Source organism: Emydura macquarii, unplaced genomic scaffold (assembly GCF_026122565.2).
Source record: "Emydura macquarii macquarii isolate MOO-44397 ecotype Brisbane River unplaced genomic scaffold, CSIRO-AGI_Emac_v2 contig_320, whole genome shotgun sequence".
NCBI lineage: Eukaryota > Metazoa > Chordata > Testudines > Chelidae > Emydura > Emydura macquarii.
This window is the reverse complement of record NW_027130457.1, coordinates 13,855,362-13,876,424: the sequence shown is the minus strand read 5'-3', so window position 1 is coordinate 13,876,424 and position 21,063 is coordinate 13,855,362. Positions and strand designations below refer to the sequence as shown.

The 21,063-nt window shown below is 42.8% G+C and overlaps 1 protein-coding gene across 5 annotated transcripts in view; it reads left to right on the top strand.

Annotated features, from left to right (window-relative positions):
- Window positions 1-21,063, top strand: part of TENT4A (terminal nucleotidyltransferase 4A) — a 103,266-nt gene that overhangs the window by 73,500 nt on the left and 8,703 nt on the right. For 2 of the 5 annotated variants that reach the window (XM_067529575.1, XM_067529567.1), the window contains exon 11: window positions 19,895-20,053. The exons of 2 other annotated variants lie outside the window; for them this stretch is intronic. In XM_067529575.1, the coding sequence (XP_067385676.1) occupies window positions 19,895-20,053 (159 nt within the window). Of the gene's footprint in view, window positions 1-19,366; window positions 19,860-19,894; window positions 20,054-21,063 lie in introns of those variants that run through there. One more of the 5 variants, XM_067529602.1, reaches the window with a different exon arrangement.

Genomic DNA, 21,063 nt, shown 5'->3' with positions numbered 1-21,063 from the left:
AGATTACAATTCATAGGCACCAATCTCAACTCTCTGAGTGGGAGCGCTCCTACCACAGCATAGGTTCTTCAATCTGTCCATGGTCATCTGAGAGTTGGTTTGCACTGTCTCTATCAGCCAAGCACTACATTCAACTTCTGGGGCACATGGCTGCAGTACATCTGTGATAGCTCATACCAGACTTCTCGTGAGGTGTCTCCAGTCATGTTTCAGCACAGTTTACAGGGCAGACAGAGACTGCCTAGACAAACCCCTATCACAATCCTTGAACTGGGGAAAGACCCAGCAAACATCTGTACAAGGATTCCGTTCGCACAGGCCCTTCACTCCTCAGTCACTACTCCTTACCACCCTCTTAAGATGGGGAGCACTTCTCTACAACTTCATGACACAATGCAAGTGGCCACTCATGGAGGGATGTCTTCGTATCCATCTCCTTGAACACAGAGCTGTCAGGAACGCATACTTACTTCCTGTCGCTTATCAGAGGTACACACACGAGTCATGATCCACAATATAGTATGCATGTACTACATAAGTTGTTTGGAGTGCACCAGCTCACCCTCTCCTTATGCTAAAACACTAAAGCTATGGAACTGGTGCATTTCCTACAACGTTACGATATCAGCCGTCTGCCTGCCAGGAATGCAGAACGTGACAGTGAATAGTCTCAGCTGCAGGTTTCCACATGATCATGAACGGGAGATGAGCTCAGTAGTACGCCACAACATATTCAGACAGTGGGGGCCACTGACCATAGACTTCACTGCTTACCTGAACAAGAAATGCCCACGCTACTTTTCCAGGGCAGACCTCCGACAGTACTCTGTAGGGGACGTTTTCCTCCCATGGGACAAGGACCTTCTATATGCCTTTCCCCTGTTTCCTTTATTGCTGAAAGTCCTGTTAAAAATAAGAGCAAGAACAAATGTTATGCTGATTGCTCCTACCTGGCTGAGACAGACGTGGTACCCTTACCTGCCAGAACTGGCAATGTCTTCCCATCTCTCTCCAACCCACTCCATATCTCCTTTTCACAGAAAGGAGGACACACTCTCCACCCCAACCTGTGGATACTCCAGTTCAAGGCCTAGCTTCTTCATGGTTCCAACACTGAGAGATCCTGCTGTGAGGTGGTATACCTGTTGAACTTAGCTGCAAAAGTGGACCAGGCTTCAGGTTTGGTGTAATTCAGGCAGATTTCCCTGGCACCTGCTACTTTCCCAATGGTCCTAGACTATATACTGATTCTCAAAAAATCAGGACTCTCTCTTCACTCGAAGTTCAGCTAGCAGCTATGGTGGCCTTCCTTCAACAAATAGAGGGACACTTGGCTCTCATACACTACTATACCCTTGAGAAAATCACTTTCTAGTTAACTTTTTTCCCCCCAACCCAGACCTCCTAACCAAACATAGATCTAGACTTAGTCTTGAAGAGCGTGACTAGATTGCCCTTTGAACCCATGGCCACTTATTGGCTCACATACTGCACATGCTAGATGTTAGGAGAGCCCTGACCTTTTACCTTAACAAGATGAAGGTCTTGAGGAAATGTTCTAAGTTTTTTTTTTTCTTTCCATTTTGGAAAGGTCTAAAGGCACAGCGATATCAGCCCAGACACTCTCCAATAGATCTCAAACTGTATCAAATGCTGCTATCAGGTTCACAATCTCCGGCATCCAAACACACTCCAAGATCGGTTTCCTGTGTCGCCCTCCTCAAGAATGTTCATATCTTGGAAATCTGCAGAGCAGCAACCTGGGTGTCTGTGAATGCCTTTGCAGAACACTGTGGTTACTGAGGATTCTGCTTCCAACGCTATCTTCAGCTCCGCCGTATTATCCATAACAGGTTCTACTCTGAAGCCCCAGCCTCCCATTAAGGATAAGTGCTCAGGAGTTGCCTTCAGTGGAGCAGCCATGGGGACACTACTTGAAGAAGAAGAGTAATGATGTGCAGTAACGATGGTTCTTTGAGATGTGTCCTCCTCTAGAACAAAAATCACAATTCACCAGAAGATCATGAGCAGTTTAAACACCTCAAATAACATGATTCATAAGTGAGCAAATAATTTCGCAGCGGCATAGGGTGTACTTAAGAAGTTGGCAGCCTCCCCTTATTGGATGCACTGACGGATTCCACTTGAAATGTGCTAAACAGTTCATCAGCCAGGAAGGATGTGGATCTAGGTTGTAGCACCAAACTTCCTCAACACAGTAGAGCACTCCTGGTTTGAACTAAAATAGATGTCGAATTTGTTTAATCTTGTCATGCACAATTTGGTTGACCCCAATCAATTTTTTCCACTGCAAAATAGGCATTTTCCTCAAAAGAGGAGGTATTGTAATCTGCTACTGAACAGGGACACCTGATAGAAATCTGTTTATGATCTAACAGAAGCTGTGGTGAAAGGCAAAGATTCTTCTTCTTGTCTTCCACAAAGCCATAAGAACTCTAGAAGTCCTGTAGCCTTTTGCGTAGTCTCAACTCCTGTATGATCGGTCGTCCCTTTTGTCTTATCAGAGAGTCTGATCAGAATCAAATGTTTCTGTCACTTTGGCTCCAGACACCTTTCCTTTAGCTTCCTTGGTTGCAAATTAACTTGTCAACCAAGCTGATCTGTGAGCACTGATCTTGAGAAAAGCACTCCTAGGAATGGAGAACAAAAAGTTTTTGTAAGCCCACTAAATCACTGATTGTCAAAAGAACTCCCCTCTTCCCCCTCATTGGTGATTAAACCAGAGAAGTTTTAGAGGGCTCTGTGGGCAGACCGCCTAATAAGTTTATTGCCATGACACAGATGTGTCCTAGCTTCAAAACAAAAGGTGGAGACCACTTCATGCCATGGATGAAATCCAAGTGCTGCTTCACCTCAGTCCCATCCCATATACTACAAATAAAAAATGTGGCTGGCCATCGGACTTAAGCTAATAACCACCTTGGGTACTCCTAATAGTCATGCTTCAAAAGGGGGTTGGGGACACTTGTCATCTGTGGATGTTAATCAGCAAACTAAATTAACCTGGGCTGTTGCAGCACCATTGTAGTGATCAGCTCATTAGCTTATAAGAAGTCTTCAGTGTCTTTGAGGTGATCTGGAATTCAGAACTGGCTTCATTTCCACCCTGTATCAAGGACACATGAGAGAAACAATGTCCAGTTCAGTTCAGGGTGGGAAAGCATCTGCACCAAATGCACATCTAAATACATTACATTAAAACAATATTAAGCTTACATTCATTAGGTACATAATAGAAGTTAATGCTGAACAGAAAAGGGAAAATGTGATACATGCAATAGCTATTATAAACTTAACAATTTGATTGGAGTTCAATTGTACATCTGTAATGTTGAAGTATGGCATCTTTATGCATTTTCTGGTGGCTTGTACTGGGCTCTATTTTCACAATGAAACAACTTATTTGAATTAAAGCATAATATTTACAGAATGTTGTATAATTCAACAAATTACATAAATCCTAAAATAGAGGGACACTGTTTGTTTTTTTCATGCCTGCAGATCTTTCCTTTTCCTAATATTAAGGTCATTTACATACTTTGAATGTCAACAAAACAGCAAATCAGCTTAACAGCCCACATTCAACACTGGTGGAAGAGTGTGCGGTGAAATAAAAGGGGTATTATGCATATGCTTAAAATCTTAGCTGTGGCCAACTTGGCATACTCAGTGAATTTTCAGTTTAGTCTTGCTAACATTCCTCCCTCTCCTCCCCCCAACCCCCTCCAAAAAAAAAAAAAAAAAAAAATCAAGGTAAAGGCACTAATCCTCAATGACTGACTAGTTTCAGTCACCCACTCTTGCTATAGCCTTTCTATTTTTCAGAATACCTTTTTTCTTACAATAATCCTTCCCATATTTAAAAAACATGACCAAAATCTTCCCCATTTGTCAGGCAGAGAAAATGGCCAGTTGCAATCCTCAATTTGAATGCTTTATAAAGCTGTGGGTTTTTAAAGCATTTATAATGAAAATCATATAACAATGATAGCAGATGCTCAAAGTCCCTACCTCATAACCAACTATGGATAGAAAGTTTTCTTGGGTATCGCTCTTTCCCAGTTTGCTCAGATGGTGATTAAACAGTGTTATGGCTCCACCTACCATGCAGGAAAGCATTCACATATTTTGTGCCTAAGTCATCATAGAAATGATCCCTGAAAGTATATCTGAAGGAGGAATCCAATGCAATGGATAGTGCACTGAATTAGGAGTGAGGCCATCAATGTTCTATTCCTGCCTGTCAGTGAACTGTTGTGAAGTAAATTTGCCAAAACTTCACCTTGCTGCCTTATAATACTTAACTTCCAAAGATCTCAGAGTGCTTTATAGAGGATGAAAAATACTATGTAATAACCAAGTATTAACATATAAATACCAGTGTGGTTGTTTCCTTTCCAGTTTTTTATTTTTGGGCTGCAAGTATGGAGTGCAGCCCTATGCCTCAGTTAGCTCCCCTGCGGTCTTCCTGACTATTTATCACTTCTGTATATCAGAGGAGAGGGAGGGATGGAGGAAAAAATCCAGTTCGCAGGGAAATGTGGACAGTGAGGAAAGGATGAAGAAGGGCAACAGGGAAAAAATCTTGGTTGCAGAGATCTTCTGCCTGTTTACCCACTAAAAAGGGCCTATAGGGAACAAATAAGAGAACTTAATTCTCCCCAATATAGCTTCATTTCTGCATCCTGACTTCTCCCTGAAGTGCGCACATAAGCTGTGCCCTTTTCCTGAAAACAGGCAGTCCAATCTTGTCCAGAGCACTCCAGGGCTTAACCATACTCCTTGTATCCTCAGATCAGATTCTTTTCCTCTGGCAGCACAAGCAGCTTGGTACTTCAGCACTCCTGTTTTTTACCCATTGCAATGTTAGTTCTTAAAACTGATTTTTTTGGAGCAGCAACGTGAAATCTCCTAACTCCTTTCAAGTGACCTAAATTTCCAGATCTTAATCCTTTTGGGAAACTGCCCTCTAGGCTTCAGTTTTTCTCCATCAAATGAAGCAAGCCAAAGGTCAGTTCACCTGCAAAGGAGTCCATTTGATGAACTATGGAAGCTGGGAGCATTGCTATAACTTCTTGATCACAAAAATCTACAATATCGAGAGGAACAGGTTTGATGTGCATAGCTTGTTGGGGCTTTCGTATTCTTCTTCACCATCTGGGACTTCACAAGATGGTAATTTATCTTCAGTTCTTGGGTCTCAACAAACAACTATCCTTTCCAATTTGAGGACTTCTCAGGATTGGGTCCAAAACTACTTGTCCAGTCCACCTTTAAAGAGAAGGTCTAGCAGCTCATCCCAGGCTTAAGTGGGTATTCAAATCATGTTTCAAGGACTCTGGCATCCTTTCTTTCTCTCATTCCCAAAGGAAGACCTCTGAACTCTTAGAAGGTATTTTTAACTTTGGGCTTGTTCACACTTACCCGGAAATTTGTCGGCTGTCGACGGGAGTTATGCAAACCATGCAGAGTACTTTGCGTAACTCCCGTCGACTGCTTCTGCGTGCTGTTCACATTGCGCTGAGTGGCTCAGCGCTATGCTAGTTGAGGGGGTGGACTTATTCAGTCGACTCCCTCATCGATTGAGCGGGTCTACATTGACTGCTCAATCGATCATGAGGGATCGATCTGGCGGTGGCGAATTTGCCGCCACCAGTGTAAATGTAGCCTTTGTCTCCAAATATTAGATGAGTACTGTAGTTCAGGAGATTCCCTCACCAGGCCACTGGCTAAGACCCAAAAGCAGATTTTTAGATAATCTAATCTTCTGCAGATGACCACCTTTCTTTTTAAAGAGAAGAGAACAAAAATCTTCAAAAGCTGAAAATTTCAGCAGGTTCTGGTTATTCCCCTGAAAAAATGGAACCTTTTAACTTTGGATCATAATACTGAGACAAGGAAGCAGGAGACACTATTTCTCTGTTTTAAACCAGGGAGAGGAAGTGGATGATTGCCACAGAGCCAGCCAGAAAATGGGAATGGCTGAGCAGGCTAATACAAAAGACAAATATCTCCCATCCAAAATTGGAGCAGAAGTTGCCGTCTTCCCCCTTAATTTATCTTTTGAAGAAGTTACTCAGGAGGTGAGACCCTCCCATCAGAGAAGATGGCTCACTGAAGCCCATAAATCTTGCAGGATACTAGTGCTAAATTATTTGTTTGTCCTACCCAATGTGGTTGTAGTAATGTTATCTCTTTCAAAGACATGATGATTCTTGTTGAGGGCATTCCTTCCCAAAAGGCTATATGAAAAAAACACCCTGAGAAGGGACTTTAAAGCTGCTTTAATCTGCCAATGTACTTAACCACAGCCACAAGGTCTCTGTACAAAAAAACTAAAAAGCCTAACCTCCTAAAACCAAGACAAACTCTTTTCTTCACTACTGGGTTGGTGGAGGATGAATCTATGGACTAAATGGCTACATCTCACCAGGCACACAAGTGTGCTTTTTAAAATCCTATTAGTTTGCATCTTAAACATCAGGAGCTTAACACAATTGAAAAGCTAATATAATTGAAAACATCTTCTTTGCCTGTCAAAGCAGAACTCCTGAGGCTGGCTAAAAGACTTGTTAGGTAACTCAGTAACCGGGCACCAGTTCTGGAAAATCCCATGTGCCCCAGACAGGATCCCACCTGAATTCTGAAAGTAGCTTGACAAAGTAGTATCAGAAAAGACAAGCCAGTATGTTTTCTTCCCTAATCTTTTGAGGGAAGAAGCTCCTTTTTTGTTCCTGGTTATAACTAAGTGACCATTTTTCTTCCAGAGCCAAGATCTGGAACATGAGGGAAGTCTATCATAGAAAAGGTTCAGCCCTCCATCTAGTCAAATTAGTCAGTATGACTGCAACAGAGTTTGCCTTTGTCCAGATATAAGGACAAGCTATCCCATTTTCTAAAGATTAAATACACTCTGGAGCACCACATGATCTGTCCTCCAATGCAAGAGGTGAGAAAAATCAGAGATGACACTTCCTTGAGCTAGGAGCAAAATAGAACTTGTCCCTCTAGATGATAGGTGATTAGATACTGTGGCTTAGTCATAAGAGACTGAACTGGTTGATGACAAGTGAAATTCAGGATAAAACTACTCTAATATTGCAGTAGATCATCTGGTAGAAGCTTTAACCATCTATTCTGATCAGGCTCAGTCTCTGTCAGCTTCTATTCACCAACCAAAAAACCCCAAACCCCTCAATATAAAACATTACTATTTAGTCTTTCTGGACTACATAAATGTTACAGTTAACAAACTGACTGAGGGTTTAGGGACTCACCTACACCTGTTTTTAGACAGCATTCATCACATCATATGATGTGCAAGAAGAAACTAGCATGTAGCAACTCTAAAGGCTCCTTTCCATGCTTTCAGGAACATAGGTTGTGCTAAAACTTGAACTCTCAGTCCTTCTCCACTTAAGTTTGAGAGCCATTGTCTTCCAGGTTTAATGGTTTGATAAGATCCTGGCACTGATCCTGAGGTGTCAACAGAGCATTATTTACATACCTTTACCTGCAACTCATAGGCAATGTACACTTGTCTAGTGTCAAGTCAAGATGGCTCATGAGAGCTTCAGGGATACTTTGCTTTTGTCCAGAACTGTTCTCAGCTGCAGTTAAAGGAAAGGGAATATACCATTCAGAGATTGAATCTCTCAGTGATGACAGCCCAGAAAATAGGATCCTGCCTCTACAGTCCCCATTCCCAGTAGTCTGATTATAGATGTCACCCTTTCAGGTTGAGAGAGACAATTGGGATAACACAATATACAGGTAATGTGTTCAGTGCCATAGGATCCAGCACATCAACTTCATAAAAATGAGTAAAGAAACGAAGTGGGTGAAGTAATACCTTTTATTGGACTAGCTTCTGAGATAAGTAATCAGGTTGGCACTCCAGGATCAAAGGAGAAAAGAAATTCAATCACACAGTATGATCATGTCTTACGTAAGTCAGCACGGGGTCACAAGAAGTTGAAGTCTAAATGTGGACGCAGTAGAGATTTTTCTCATGAGCTGGTAGTCAACACAATCCACATAAGTATGAGGGCATTGCTTAGCCAGACTGCTTTTGTGCTTAGCTGAAAACTTGAAGCGGCCCTTGAAAGACGAACTTGTTGCAGCAGATACCTGAGGTGCTAGGCCATCTCAGATTTTCTTGCATCCACAAAAATGAGATTCTTCTTCCCCAGGCAGGGAAGCATCTTGGAACAGATGTTTTGGCTCACATATCTGCTACTTGGGTTTTCTCATCTTCAAGTAGTGTCTCTGTGCATGGTCCACTGTAGGTGTGTCTCCATCCCTGCACTACTGATCAGAGAATTTTGATAGCCGTGTCCATTCAGCTCACGTATGCGCTGGTTTCATCCCCTTGTGCTTTGCCATGAGGCTAACCAGCATTGCATGGGTGAGCCCTCCTCGGTTCCTTCTCAACCAACCCTGGCTAGAGTCTGAACTTTAACTGTTCATTAGCGGATCATTGCCTTCTATAGTATTGCTAATTTTAGTTACTTTTTAGAGCTTTCTTTTTTCTTTTCACTCGTTTATCTTTTATTTAACAAAAAAAAAAAACACTTTAAATTTTTGGATTTTTTTCTTTTGACCCCCTCTTATAAGTGGATTCCCCTGGACAAGATATGCCCAGTTCACCAGGCTTCAAGAAATATCTCAGTTGTAAAGATCCTATCCCAGTGATTGATGGACATACTCTGTGTCCACTGTCTGAGAGAGAACCACATCCCCCAGAAATGTGGCTTATGCTTGCAGTTGAAACTCAGATCCAGAAAGGTTAGAGTTAAGCTTCTTGTAATAGAAGTGGCACTCCAACCATCCTCAGAGCCATGCTAAGACTGAATGGCAGGAATCCTCACTGAATCCCTATACATCTAAAGGAGGTGAGCCTAAGAAAACAGCCATGCAGCGCTAATACAAGGCTTATTAGAAAAGGGTCTTGATTCCCCACAGCGAGCCCCGACTGAGCCGAAAACTTTCTCACTCATTCGATATCATCGATACTAATGGCACCCAAGATTTCTAAATCCAGTACCCAGAGCTCTCACAATACTGCCCTGACAGAGCATGTTGGGCTGCCTAAGAACCCTATGGGCACAGCTGAGGAGACATCTCTACCGACTGGGTGTGAGAACTAGAGAATCTGCCCTGGGAAGGGTGCAGACATTGACGTTGGTACTGTCTTTGGCACGCCAGACACCAGTGGACCATTTGATCAGGACTGCATGTGAAGACATCTCCGCTCTGTCAGCCACTAGTGGTACTGATGCCTTCAACACCGCTGGAAATCTGTTATGCGACAGACGATTTTAGTGTTTGACACACTGGACTCACCTCTACTTGGTACCAGGACCCCGGTACTGAGTCTTCCTAGAACTCCATACTTACCAGTGACATCATGCCAAGCACCTTTATTTTTGAGTGCTGAGTCAGAAAGTGAGCAAGAGGATGTAGTCTCCCATCACTCCTCTTATCCATCCTACAATACCCATTTCCAGTATGGACCTCAACCATACTGCCCCTCTCACCCCCAGCCTCTCTGATATGGACAGCCATGGTAGCAATCTCTGGGATCCTTCCCACCCTCTGTGGCCGTATTGGGATCCTTGGCAGGCATGCAGAAAATGTGCCTCCTGTGGCTCTAGCTTGGTTTATCAAGAGCTTGAGAGACACCCTCTTTCAGCCACCAAATCGAGGACGTCCCTGTCCTCTGAACAGCTCAGAGAAACAACAGACTGAAGTCAAGGAGGAAGCTATCCTCCTTATCTTCATCACCATACGAGATCGTGATGCCCCCTCCACCATTGATGGCAGATGACTTCAAACCTATCCAGGAGCTTGCTCAGCAGGTGGCAGATGCATTACAACTACCACTGTAAGAGGTGACCAAATCACACCATAAGCTATTGGACATTCTACATTCCACTGCCTCGTCCAGAGTAGTCCTACCTGTGAATGAGGCTCTTTTGGACTCTGCCAAACTCGTATGGCCGACGTCTGCATCAGTCCCACCAGCATGCAAGCGGGGACGATGATAAAAAAAAAAAAAATTACATGCCAGCGAAAGACACGGAATTTTGCTTGTCCCACCTACCCTCTAATTCAATCATTGTGGATGACGTGAACTCAAGAGACTGTCAGCATCACAGCCCCTATCACCGGGACTGGAATTTCCTCAATCTTTTTGGGAGAAAAATATACTCAGCAGACACTCTACAGTTGCACATCTCAAACTATCGAGCCTTAATGGCAAAATATGACTACGTCAACTGCTCAAAATTAAATTCCTTTATTGAACAGCTCCCAGAGTCTCACAAGGACCAAGTCAAAGCCATCATTAATGAAGGCCAGCTAGTGGCAAAGACATTTCTCCAGTCTGCACTCAATGCAGCCAGTGTGGAAGCATGTTCCATCTCCACTGCCATCATACTAAGACAAGCCTCTTGGCTTCATTTATCCAGATTCCCCAAAAAGGTGCACACAACTATGGAAGACCTTCCTTTTGAAGGCACAAAATTGCGGGAATGATGGACACTTCCCTCCACACTTCAAAAAAATCCAGGGCTATTCTGCGATCACTTGGAATCGATACACCTAGGCAGAAGAGAAAGTACATTCCTCAGTCTTCATTCCGTCCCCGCTCATCACAATATTTATCCCAACACTCGTATGAACCCCAAAGAAAAGTCCAGGTTCTCTCTACGGAAACTGTCAGGCCCTCAACTTATTTCTTCACAGCCATCCCTTTCAAAACAGTTTTGATGGGTCGATCAAGGTACCGTCAGACCACTCTCTTCCATACCATCCAACTCCGGAAAACCTCTCATCCCTATGGATGCAGTCTCGCCCTGGTCCGCAGCACCTGGGAACAAATAACCTTCAACAAATGGGTACTGGAGATTACACTAGATAGGTACTCCATCCATTTCACCTCTTACCATGTCCCTCTTCAGGGACTGTTCTCACAAGATCCTGCTATGACAGGAGATAGACTATCTCCTCAACGTAGGGCACTGGTTCTATAGCTCCTACATGTAAGAGGCAAATACTTTTTTACTCTTGCTACATCTAGATAGCCAAGGAAGAGGGTGCTTGGAGACCTATACTAGACCTCAGAGTGCTCAACAAATTTGTGAAGGCTTAGAAGTTCAAGATGGCCACTTTGGCGATGATTATTACAGTGTTAGAAAAGAGTGACTAGCTCTTAGCCTTTGACCAGGTCGGTCCTGGGGCTGGTTTTGTTCAACATCTTCATTAATGATCTGGAGGATGGGGTAGATTGCACCCTCAGCAAGTTTGCGGATGACACTAAACTGGGGGGAGTGGTAGATACCCTGGGAGGTAGGAATAGGATATAGAAGGATCTAAACAAACTGGAGGATTGGGCCAAAAGAAATCTGATGAGGTTCAACAAAGAAAAGTGCAGAGTCCTCCACTTAGGAAGGAAGAATCCCATGCACAGCTATAGACTGGGGACCGACGAGCTAGGCAGCAGTTCTGCAGAAAAGGACCTGGGGGTAACAGTGGATAAAAAGCTGAATATGAGTCAGCAGTGTGCCCTGGTTGTCAAGAAGGCTAATAGCATATTGGGCTGCATTAGGAGGAGCATTGCCAGCAGGTCCCGGGAAGTGGTTATTCCCCTCTATTTGGCACTGGTGAGGCCTCATTTAAAGTATTGTGTCCAGTTTTGGGCCCCCCACTACAAAAAGGATGTAGACAAGTTGGAGAGAGTACAGCGGAGGGGAACAAAAATGATTAGGGGGCTGGAGCACAGGACTTAAGAGGAGAGGCTGAGGGAACTGGGCTTGTTTAGTCTGCAAAAGAGAAGAATGAGGGGGGATTTGATAGCGGCCTTTAACTACCTGAAAGGGGGTTCCAGGGAGGATGGAGCTAGGCTGTTCTCAGTAGTGGCAGATGGCAGAACAAGGAGCAATGGTCTCAAGTTGCAGTGGGGGAGGTCTAGGTTGGACATTAGGAAAAAGTTTTTTACTAGGAGGGTGGTGAAGCACTGGAATGGGTTACCTAGGGAGGTGGTGGAATCTCCATCTTTAGAGGTTTTTAAGCTGAGGCTTGACAAAGCCCTGGCTGGGATGATATAGCTGAGGTTAGTCCTGCTTTGAGCGGGGGGTTGGACTATATGACCTCCTGAGGTCCCTTCCAACTCTAATATTCTATGATTCTATGCCTGCTTCCACATTTCAATCATACCGTGTCACATCTACCTCAGATTCACACTAGGTTAAGACCATTACAGTACAGAGTAGAGCCTTTTGGCCTCTCCAAGGTCCTCTCTATAGTGACAATTCACCTACGCTCCCAGGGTATTATGATCTATCCTTACATGGACTATTGTCTCTCCAGGACATATTCCTTTGTTGAAGCGCAGCGAGTTACCCATACCACTCTGGATTTATTCCGGAATCTGGGCTTGCAAATCAATGCACAAAAATTTACATTAATACCATACAGAGACTAGAATTCATAGGAGGTGACCTCAACTCCATCTGAGCAAGAGCATTCCTCCCCCAACACAGATTCCTCATTCTCTCCATACTTACAGAGACAGTGCAATCTGGTTCTTAAATATTGGCCAGACACGACCTTTAGCTTCTTGGGGCACATGGCTGTGGGCACATTGGTGATAGTTCATGCCAGACTTTGCATGAGATGCCTCCAATCATGGTTCATTTTGTTTTACAGACCAAAAAAAGACAACCTTGATCAGTGGTTCTTAATCTTTCCAGACTACTGTACCCCTTTCAGCAGTCCGGTTTTTTTTGGTCTTTTTTATCTTGCATACCCAAGTTTCACCTCACTTACAAACTACTTGCTTACAAAATCAGACCTAAAAATACAAGTGTCATAGCTCACTATTACTGAAAAATTGCTTACTTTCTTATTTTTACCATATAATAAGATAAATCAATTGGAATATAAATATTGTAGTTATTTCAGTGTATAGAGCAGTGTAAACAAGTTATCGTCTATATGAAATTTTAGTTTGTGCTGATTTTGCTAGTGCTTTTTATGTAACTTGTAAAACTAGGCAAATATGTAGATGAGTTGTCTTACTCTCTGGAAGACCTCTGTGGACCCCCAGTGGTATGCATACCCCAGGTTGAGAATCAATGGTCTAGACACACTGCTATCAATGCTCACCAAGATCAAACAATCTTTGAACTGTTGGAAAGGCCCAGCCAAATGCCTGCAGGGGAATCCCCCATCACTACTCCTCACAACTGATGGATCCCTTCTAGGATGGGGAACACATCTCAATGATCTCACAGTACAGGGCAAATGGTCTACAATCAAGATGTGCCTTCATATCAACTTACTCAACCTCAGAGCAGTCAAGAACATGTGTGCTTACTTCCTTCTGCTGATTAGAGGCACGCAAACAAAGGTCATGATAGACAATATAGCATGTATGTATTACATAAACCATAAAGTAGGTGCCAGATCAGCCTCCCTGTGTATGGAAGCACTAAATCTATGGAACTGGTGCATTTCTCACAGTTACAATATCGGCTTACCTACCAGTAGTGCACAACACTAGAGTTAACAGTCTCAGCTGTATATTCCCTTACAATCACAAATGGGAGTTAGATTCAGTGGTACTCCATAACACATTCTGACAATGGGGGCACCAATAATAGACTAGTTCGCTACTTACCGAAACAAAAAATGTTCACAGTACTGCTCAAGAGTGGGCATTGGCCAGAACTCTATGGGGGACACTCTTCTCTTCTCATGGGACAAGAATCTTCTTTATGCCTTTCCCTCATTCCCTCTATTGCTGATAGTCCTGTTGAAAATAAAAAGAGAACGATCATACTGTTTGTTCCCAGATATGGTAACCTTAAGTGGTACTGTCCAATGATGATATTTTTCCAGCCAATTGCAGAACGCGGGAGACACTGTCCATCCCAACCTGCAGATACAGTGGCTCAAAGCCTGCCTCCTGCCAGTCCAAAAGTGTCACCGCAGGGTGGCCTCTCTATCTATAGTCCTAAACTCTTTGCTGAACTTTAAGAAATCGGGACTGTCCATTTGCTCACTAAAGGTATGCTTAGCAGCCATAGCAACCTTCCACCAGCAGATAGAAGGGTACTCAATTTTTTCCCACCTGACTATGAAGAGGTTTCTCAAAGGCATGGTGAACCCCTTTCCCGAACCTAGACTTCCTACCCCACAATGGGATCTCAATCTAGTATTAAAAGGACTGACTACGCCACCCTTTGAACCCATGGTCACTTGTTCTTTAACTCCCCTTTCCATGAAGTTGGCACTCCTGATTGCCATTACCTCAACAAGAAAATTGGGAAGATAGCGGCTCTGGCACATCCCACTGCTTTGCAGTGTTCTTCCCTGATAAAAGCACACATAGACCACATCTGAAGTTCATCCCCCAAAGCGACTTCTGCATTTCACGTGAACCAACTCATTTACCTTCCAACCTTTTATCCCACACCTCACCAGGATAAATAGGGAAGTCATCCTCCATATGCTTGATGTAAAGAGAGCCTTGAACCGTTTATTTGGACAGGACAAGTTTTCAGAAAAGTTCTAAGACACCACCTCCCCATCACAGACAGGTCTAAAGCAACAGTGATTTCAGCTCAGACTCTCTAAATGGGTCTCAAACTGTATTAAACGCTATCAGATTTGCAGTTTGGCATTTCCATCCACAATCTGCACACACTCTGAGATCGGTTTCCTCATCCATTCTTTCTCCAAGGGTATCTCTGCATCTGATATCTGAAGAGCAGCTATCTGGGGATCTACGCCTACCTTTGCAGAACACTCTGCCATCCTGGGAGACTCTGCTGCCGATGCCAGATTTGGCACCATGATACTATCATCTATAACAGACTCTACTCCAAAGCCCTAGCCTCCAGTAGGGGTTACTGCTTGGCAGTCACTTACAGTGGAGCACCCATAGGGACATGACTCAAAGAGGAAGTTACTCACCACAAGTAACGGTGGTTCTTCACAGTGTGTGTCCCTATCAGTGCTCCACGACCCAACTCTACTTCTGAGGTCTCATAAACTCTTCACTAGAGAAGGAACTGAGAAGGGTTCACCCATACAGTGTTGGTTAGCCTGGTGGCAAAGCACAGCAGGTGGGGGGGGGGCAACGCATGCATGGGCTGAATGGACACTGTTACCAAAATTCTCTGATCAGCAGCATAGGAACGCAGACACACCTACAGTAGAGCACCCATGAGGGACACATCAAAGAACCATTGTTACTTCACAAGGTGAGTAACTTCCTCTTCTGCTCAAAGATAGGAAGCTCATCCACCAGAAGCCAGATGTTCCGGCTCTTCTAGATTTCTTAATGAATCACTTCAATTTGGGATTGCAGCATCTCTCAACTGCTTTTTATGTCCCTCTGTTAAATAGAATCAAAAGTGCAGGCGTGCTTAGGTGTCTTGTAGGTCACATGATGGTAGCCTCTGGTAGGGTGGTGTGTTGGTTTTGGATCTGCCTATGTTGCTACAAGTTTGAGAACCTATCCCTTCAAATTTGTGAGCTAACTCACTATACTTCCTTTCCATAAGCATTTGGTACTTGGTCACAGTTGACTCAGCAAGAATTCCCAAAATGTCTGCTTAGAGTCTAGGTTTTTACCCCTCACCCTAATATCTGAGTGCTTCTGACACTAATGGATTTATTTGCACAACTCTCAGCTTCAGTATATTCCCATTTTACAGTTGAGGAACTGAGGCAAAGTGACTTGCCCACGGTCACAAAGGGAGTTTGACAAAGCTGGGAATTGAACCCAGATCTCTGACTAAGGCCAGAAAGAAATCTCAGGTGTACCTCTAACATCTTAAATAGAAGACCGTCTTTTTAGATATAGAAGACCTGAGCCTTCCTGCATCTTTCATGAGCACAGGGTTCTTCCTACTTCAGAGTCCTTTTGTTAAAGGTAGATTCTCTTCCGTCTATACGTAATGTGACATATGTTTGTTTTTGTTCAAAATAACAGTCAGTGTGTGTGGTGGTGTGGGGTTTTTTTTAAAGCGTGGTACTTGGCTAGATATGAGAAGCAGTAAAAATATACTTTCATTAAAACATCTTTATTACCTTTCAATATAACTGGTCTTGAAAAGATCCAGTCTTCCATAGCTTGCTGAATCAAGTGCTATGTCACAAGTCTTTTCAGCTGTAGATACACTGATTCCAAATAGCGTAAGACTGCATTCAACAAACCTAACTGTAGCCTCTTGAGCAGAAAGGTCCTCGGATACCATAGAGGAAATCTGTTCAACTTCCATAAGGTCATCTATTAACTCCTTTTTAAGCACTACAGGCTTTACTTTAATTCCTTTGCAGAAACGGGAAGGTGCTTTAACCAGTGGTCATGATTAAAACCTGCTAATTTGTTGGTTGGGTCCTTTTTTCCTCCTCTGGGCCTCTCTTTGCCATCTAATCTTTCTTTATTACATCCCAAATACATTGGAGTAGGAGAGGGGTCAGGATCAAAGAAAAAAAGGTGAGAAATTTTCATTCCTGGGACCAATCTCTCTGTCTGCTTCACCCAAATTAAGTGCTTCAGGAAACTTTTACGTCTTAGCTCATGAATCTAGTTAAGTTGTCAATGTCTTTTAAAACAAGTTCAATACAGCTTTCGATTAACTCTCTTCAACACAGAGGCTGAAAGTGGTGTGAGCAAGCTCTAGAATCCCATGTACAATTCTGAATGACTTCTGAACTGATCTCTCCTCCAGTTTGAAACACTTGGGCTGTGACTTTCTTCCTGCAATTACCAAAGGGGGAAATGATGAGGTTATGTATTTTCCCCCCTCAAGGGCCGTAAACTGATTGCTCAGAATCAGTCCTTATTCATGAAGTACTGTTGCGGAGTCTTGGCCCCGTCTTTCTTCTTTGTCTGGTTTCTCTATATAACATGTGCCATTATAGCCTGAGAGCTCTTCATCTGGCTAGACCCCTCTGGACCCTATTGGTTTGAGTATTGGCCACCATTAACCATCAGTAAGTTTCACTGTGCTGGCTCTGTTTTTGAAAGCTTTGTGGTTTTCATATATTCCCTCTCTTCTATATGTTGTCTGCAGTTTTTTTCCTTTCCCAGGAGAGTGGGGCAGAATCTTTTTGGACTCCTGAAGCAGCTGCCAAAGTTTGGGAAACTCCCCTTTTAGCCATGGAACTACATATCCTGTTAGTAGTAGCCATTCCCTCATTGCTATTGGCTCTCCTCTCTCATTCTCCCTGGTTTCCTGTCTCTCAGAGGCTGTCTGACTTCAAAAGGATTTCAATGCAGTGTTCTAGTCCTGGGACAGGCTGTTACCTCCTGTCAATCACGTTGGTGGGATGGCTGTTCTGGAGTTGTTTCCGGTCCTCCCTTTGGGATGGTCTGGCACTGTGACCGCAGCTAGAACTGCAACAGCAGAGTTCAAACTGCATGAGGGCAGCAGGTCCAACAGTATCCATTTTCCCACCTGCTGCTTCTGCCTTCCTACCTATATTAATGTGATTTATGGTAGCTTCTGGTCTTTGCTTGGACTTATTGTCTGGGAGACATCCCCTTTCCTCCCAACACACACAGCCTCTATCCCACCACCAGAGCTAAGCCTTTTCTTTTTTTTTTTTTTTTTTTTTTTTTGGGGGGGGTGAAATTTCACCTACCCATCCATATAGTCTAATTACCTTACCTGTTGTTGAGCCCATTTGCTAGGGGGGTAATGCTACAGCACATAGTTTGCCTATTCAAAACTGCTTGGGAATTTCAGACTAAGTATTCACTGCATGGCAGATATCCTTCATTAACATGTCTGATCTGGCAGATAGTTTAGTGGTAAGTCAGTGCACAGGTGGCTGTCACTCTGTGGACTGCAAAAGATCTTTCTTCAGTGAGTGAATTCGTTCTGCCACTTTACCTCAAGATGCAGACAAACAGACCAGAAGATATAGCTATTTGCTGTGTCTTCAGAAGTCTGCAACAATAACTTCTTCTCACTACTCAAAGATACTTGGGGAGTTTCTCCCTTTCCCTCTCCTTTCTCTGGCAGCCCATTCTTCTAGATAAGTGCTTTGTTTAATATGTTCCCATAAAGAGATTATTGTACTCTTGTTCTGGATGTTGATAGTCTTCTCATCTTTATTTCCACACCAACTAACATTGGGTTTTTAAAGCCTATTTTTATATCCCAGTCCACCTAGCTCATTGGCACTACCTTGTATTGCCCTGGGATACACTTTACTCAGTTCTGTAAACTTTGTCCCATTATTTGTCAGAAGGAGATGAACGTACTGCTTAATTCTTATCTAGACAGCACTGTCATTCAGGAATCTCAACTGCACAGGTCCAAGGAGAGGATTCTTCACTATGTGGACCATGGAATTCTCATCACTGGGAGAAGACCTATCTCTCACCCTATTGTGTACCTTCCTAGTTTGGCATTCTTTTTAAACAGACTATTGAGGAATTTTTACCTATTGGCAAATCATCGCACACCAGTCTTCCCTTTAGCAAACATATCTGTCAACCAAGAGTCTCTGACTGATCCCTCTTCACTCCAAGAAAAATGTGTTAGCATTATACTCCTGGAGCATCTGGTTATAAGACTGGCTCTTCAGTACTTGGAACCTTTCAGTTCTTACAGTGTGCATGTGAGGTTAAAGCTGGATAATGGCCATGTTAAGGGGGAATCAATTGCCCTCTTCACTTACTCTGGTGATAAATATCACATCAATGAATGTTACATCTATATTTGTTTCTCTTTTGAAGTGGAGGACGTCTTTCTTTTCTTGGATGTCAAGTAAGTCCTGAATTAAACCGTCTTGCATTAACAATTTTAGAAAAGCTACCTGTTCCGTTTTTTGGCATTTGTGAAGACATCGATGGATTTATGTCCAAATTATTAAAATCTTCTGTAAGATGCATGACAATTTCTTGGACTCAAAATAGAAGAATCAATCACTAATATTTGAGGCAGCCACCTGGCTATCTCCCCACATCTTCATCTAATATTAATAGCTGGAATTGTCATTGTCAGCTTATTTTGTTGACAGTTAAGTGCTCCAAGCACCACAGTAATAAGACCCCCATCTCTGGTTCACTGCTTGTCTATAACTGATGTTAGTCAGGATGGGAGAAGAGGGCATATGGAAAGCAAATTACTGACAGGTAATTGCCATAATATTCCTTTCTATCATCCTAAATCCTTCTCTTCCCCTGGTGGAATGGCATTGTCTTCCAAAGAAAAGTAGTGGATAATATCAGAGAATAACCAGAAAGGAGGTGGGTGATTGATGCTTGTATATTAGTCATGACTGGCAGATCGTCTGTCTCCTTGTTTCTTGGTAGGTGGAGCCCTAATTTTGCTGTTACTGGGTAGGATGGGAGAAGACTATAACAATTGCCAGGGAGTAACTTCTCCGTACAGATAAGTACAAATAATTTGAATTCCCAGCAATCTGTTCAAAGTTCTGATCCTGCACCAACAATTTTAAATTCCAGTCCCTGTGTATCCACTAGTGCTACTCCTTGTTTTCTTCTTCCCTACATTTGTCCCCACTGCATATAACTTTGTAGAGTGGAGAATTTAATTTCACATATGGCTTTAGTCTGAGATGACTGGAAATTGATCTGTGACTGCCATAGATATTAACTCTAAAAACCTGCAATCAAAAAAGAGCTTAACTCTTAAAGCTTCTACGTAAAGTAAATATAGTGCCAGCATGTATTTGATTTCACACTGAAATGGATTTTAACCCAGATCTTACAGTATTTACACTACCAGTTACTGAATCATTGCATTTACAGATGCATAGTCTGTGTATACTGTACTTTCTGTAAAGATTGTTTTCTTTTCCCCTTTTTCTTTGCCAAAAGGATTCTGATACGCCACCTTGCACAACTCCTAATGTTTACCAGTTCAGTCTGCAAGCACCGACTCAGCTTATGGCCAGTTTACCACCAGCATTGCCTATGCCAAGTGGTAAACCTCAATCTGCACCTACGAGAACCTTGATAATGGCCGCCAGTAATCAGGTATGAGCCAACTAATTGGAGTAACTTTTTTAATGAGGTAGTATTCAACCCAGAAGTATAGGCCATTTGCACTGTGCTGTACTAGTCTGAACACTATAGGAGCATTTAATAAAAAGACTCTTTGGGCTTGCTGGAGCTGTTAACAAAAAAGTGCATTTCTAACAGCAAAATGAAAAGAAATTAATCTTTTAAGATGCATCCCAGTATATGTGGCCCATCTTACAACATGTGCTTTGACTCTTATAAGAATAAGACTAAAATGGAAAATGTCAAACCTTTTATTGCTTTCTGCAAGATCTGGGATTACCTGTGGGGTCTACAGATTTTCAAGGCTTATTAACTTCCTGTTTTAAAAATTGCAATTCTTCCTCCGTACCACCTTTGTAAACTAGTATTTGGTTTAGCTTAAGAACTATGGGACTTGGAGGCTTGTTCTGTATAGGATTTATCTTGTGTTCTTGAGACTTTTGAATCACTACAAGTCTTATCTAAACCTCATGTTTTCTGTACTAAGTTTTGAAAGATGATTACAAAGTGGTGTGCTTCTTCATTGTTCTTCCTTCAGGGGATTATTTGTAAAACACAATCTGAGTCGAACCCTTATCTGTTTCCTGTGTATACTAAATTCCTGCCAAAAATGTTCTAGGTCACAGGAAGACAATCACAATACGTGAAAACATACCATCTCCCCTACAAACCAGTGCCATCCAGAAAGGAGTAGGTGCTGGTAAGAAGATGAAATGAATACTGCCCTTCTAATGCTTGCAGTTATAGGCTGTTTGACGTTTTACACTTATGGGTTGTGTTGAAAGCTGGTAGAGTGGTTGAGAGGAAGCTGAAACTGTTGCAAAGTGGTGAACTGCAGATAGTATATTTGGCTGTGTTTACACCTTTTCAAGAAAGAAGCATGTTTGTGCACTTTTACCTTGGTTCTTGTTAGACTCTGCATTCTGGTCCCAGTTACAAGGCTACACGAAAGTGTTTCTTGACTCTAGCACGGATGAGCTGCT